We start from the raw sequence: 2531 nt of genomic DNA, 5'->3' as shown, positions 1-2531 counted from the left end.
TTTTGACAGGAATGTCTTTAAGGTAGCTTTCACGTCCTTATTCCTCAAGCTGTAGATCAGAGGATTCAGCATAGGGATCACTAGTGTATAAAACACTGAAGCCATTTTATCAGAATCTAAGGAATGGTCAGATTTAGGCTTCAAATACATGAAGAGAAGTGTCCCATAGAACATTGTGACCACCATGATGTGGGAAGCACAGGTGGAAAAGGCTTTCTTCCTTCCTTCTGATGAATGTATCCTGAGAATGGCCAAGAAGATGTTGAAATAAGATACTAGAACTACAACCATGGAGAGAACCAAATTTGTAGCAGCAGAAATAAAGACTATTGTTTCTGGGAAGTAAGTATCAGAGCAGGACAAGGCTAACAAGGGAATAACGTCACAGTAAAAGTGATTGATAACATTGGGGGAACAATAAGACATAGAGAAGGCACAAGATGAAACCACAATGGCTGTAGAAAACCCATAGATGTATACAAAGGATACTAGCAGAAGACAGATCTGTCGAGACACCACCGCCATGTAGAGTAGGGGGTTACAAATGGCCACATAGCGGTCATAGGCCATTGCGGCCAGCATAGAAATCTCAGCTACGATGAAAACTAAGAATCCACCAAGTTGAGCTGCACAACAGTAGTAGCAGATGATTTTCTTCCTAATGAGGAAGTTGACCAGCATTTTAGGGGTGACAACAGTAGAATTACCAAGATTGATGATAGCCAGGTGTCGGAGGAAAAAATACATGGGGGTTTGAAGTCGTGAGTCCACACTGGTCAGGGTGATGATGGTCAGGTTCCCTGTCACGGTCACCACATAGATCACCAGGAAGACAAAGAAAAGGGGAACCTGGAGCTCCGGACAGTCTGAGATCCCCGTGAGAATGAATTCAGTCACCTGGGTGAGATTTTCAGGAGCCATGTTTATGACTTCATCTGTCTGGAGAATAAAAGGAAAAGCGCTTACAGATTTTAAGGAATTATACTGTAGAAATGCCATTACATGGCAAAGACAATGTCTTGTGTGAAATTTTCCTTTACCTTACATCATTCTGAGTCAGTTATTGAACTGAAGTCCCTAGATCTGATAAAAAACAATCCATGATTTTTTAAAACTTTACTATGGATCACAATCTTAAAATTACCCTATACTTTTTCACAATCATTTGGGAGAAAGTATACGTATGGTAAATTAAGAAAGAGTTTACCCAGCTTCATGCACTATTTTGAGGATGTCTACTTCCTCACATAGGAGCTCTGGTAGCATAGTGGCTAAGGCACTTGACTGCTAACCAGAAGGCTGGTTGTTAAAACCCACCAGCCACTCCTTGGAAGGAAGGTTGGGCAATCTACTTACATAGCGACACCGCCTTGGAAACCCAAGGAAGGGTCGCTATGAGTTGGGTCCAACTCGATGGCACTTCTTAACAGCAACAACAACAATACTTTCTCACATTGTTATGAAAATATGAATTTTTACTCATTTTCAAACATCTGAAATGATGATTAATATCTTAGGTTTATCTCATTGTTTATGAAAAAGGCTTGAGAAACAGTTCCAAAATAGTTTCATGGATGTCTGTGATTTTAATCTTTTATTGCTGTTAAGAAAAAACAAGCATAGCCACCACCCTGCCCCATCTTGTTAGTCTCCCCTTTTGTGACTTTAATCAGATTTATTTGAACTTTCTAATCTATCATGTAGAGGTGTGCAATGTTCTTTCTCACTTTATATTTCATTACTTCTGAGAACAATATACCGAGATACATCTTCGGATTTGTTTTCAGGACACTGGATAATCTCTCGTGTTTTGTTTTAAAATTATATATATCAATATATATATGTATATATTTAAATAACTTCCATAAATGTGTTGCATTGTCATTGACCATGTATTATTACCTTTTCTTCTCTTTCATGACTCTTCTTGCTCTCAAGTTTATGCAGTTTTTTCCTATTTTTCCCATTGTGTTTTTATTTTGACTTACTATTTTTATGTAGTTATTAGAAATAAAAATGCAGTAGAACTATTATGAAAAATTGAGTAAACTTAATTTTTAGTATTTTGATTGTTTCTCATGTGATGTATTTTCCGTAAGAGCAGCATATATAGCATAATATAGATTCATGCTCTCCTAGAGTTTTATATTTCAAGGATGGTTCCTCTGTCCCTAACAAAGCAAATCTGAGTCTCTTCCCTGTCACAATTGATAATATGAGTAGTAGAAACCTGGCCCAACAGAGTCCCGCTATGATCCATCTAAAGGTTTGGACTTAGGATCTAGAAAGTCAAAGGTATATTATCATGGGTCTTGAACTGTAAAATCCCAGAACTGTTGAGAGTAGTATCTTTCTTGACTCTGCTCCTTTCTCTTTATTTTCACACCATGTAGACAATGAAAGTGAAAGAAAACAGAAATTGGTTCTGAATTAAGAAATATAAAGGAAAAAGCCATGTAAAAGTCACGGAAATAAGACCAAAATAAATCATCAGGTTTTTAAGTGTCTGATGCATGTTTGTTTCTTATACC

General features: G+C 37.3%; 1 protein-coding gene across 1 annotated transcript in view; it reads right to left on the bottom strand.

Moving 5' to 3' along the window:
• The window catches only part of LOC103212901 (olfactory receptor 8J3-like), a 40755-nt gene extending 39834 nt beyond the window's left edge, over positions 1-921 (bottom strand). Inside the window, exon 1 of the mRNA XM_042783431.1 lies at positions 190-921. Within this exon, the coding sequence (XP_042639365.1) occupies positions 190-921 (732 nt within the window). The remainder of the gene's footprint in view (positions 1-189) is intronic.
• Between the last annotated feature and the right edge of the window lie 1610 nt (positions 922-2531).

The sequence above is a fragment of the Orycteropus afer genome, unplaced genomic scaffold (assembly GCF_000298275.1).
Source record: "Orycteropus afer afer isolate SDZICR_OR568_19922 unplaced genomic scaffold, OryAfe1.0 scaffold01153, whole genome shotgun sequence".
In the NCBI taxonomy this organism is placed as follows: Eukaryota; Metazoa; Chordata; class Mammalia; order Tubulidentata; family Orycteropodidae; genus Orycteropus; species Orycteropus afer.
Note: the sequence above shows the minus strand (reverse complement) of the source record. Positions and strands in the feature narration are given on the sequence as shown.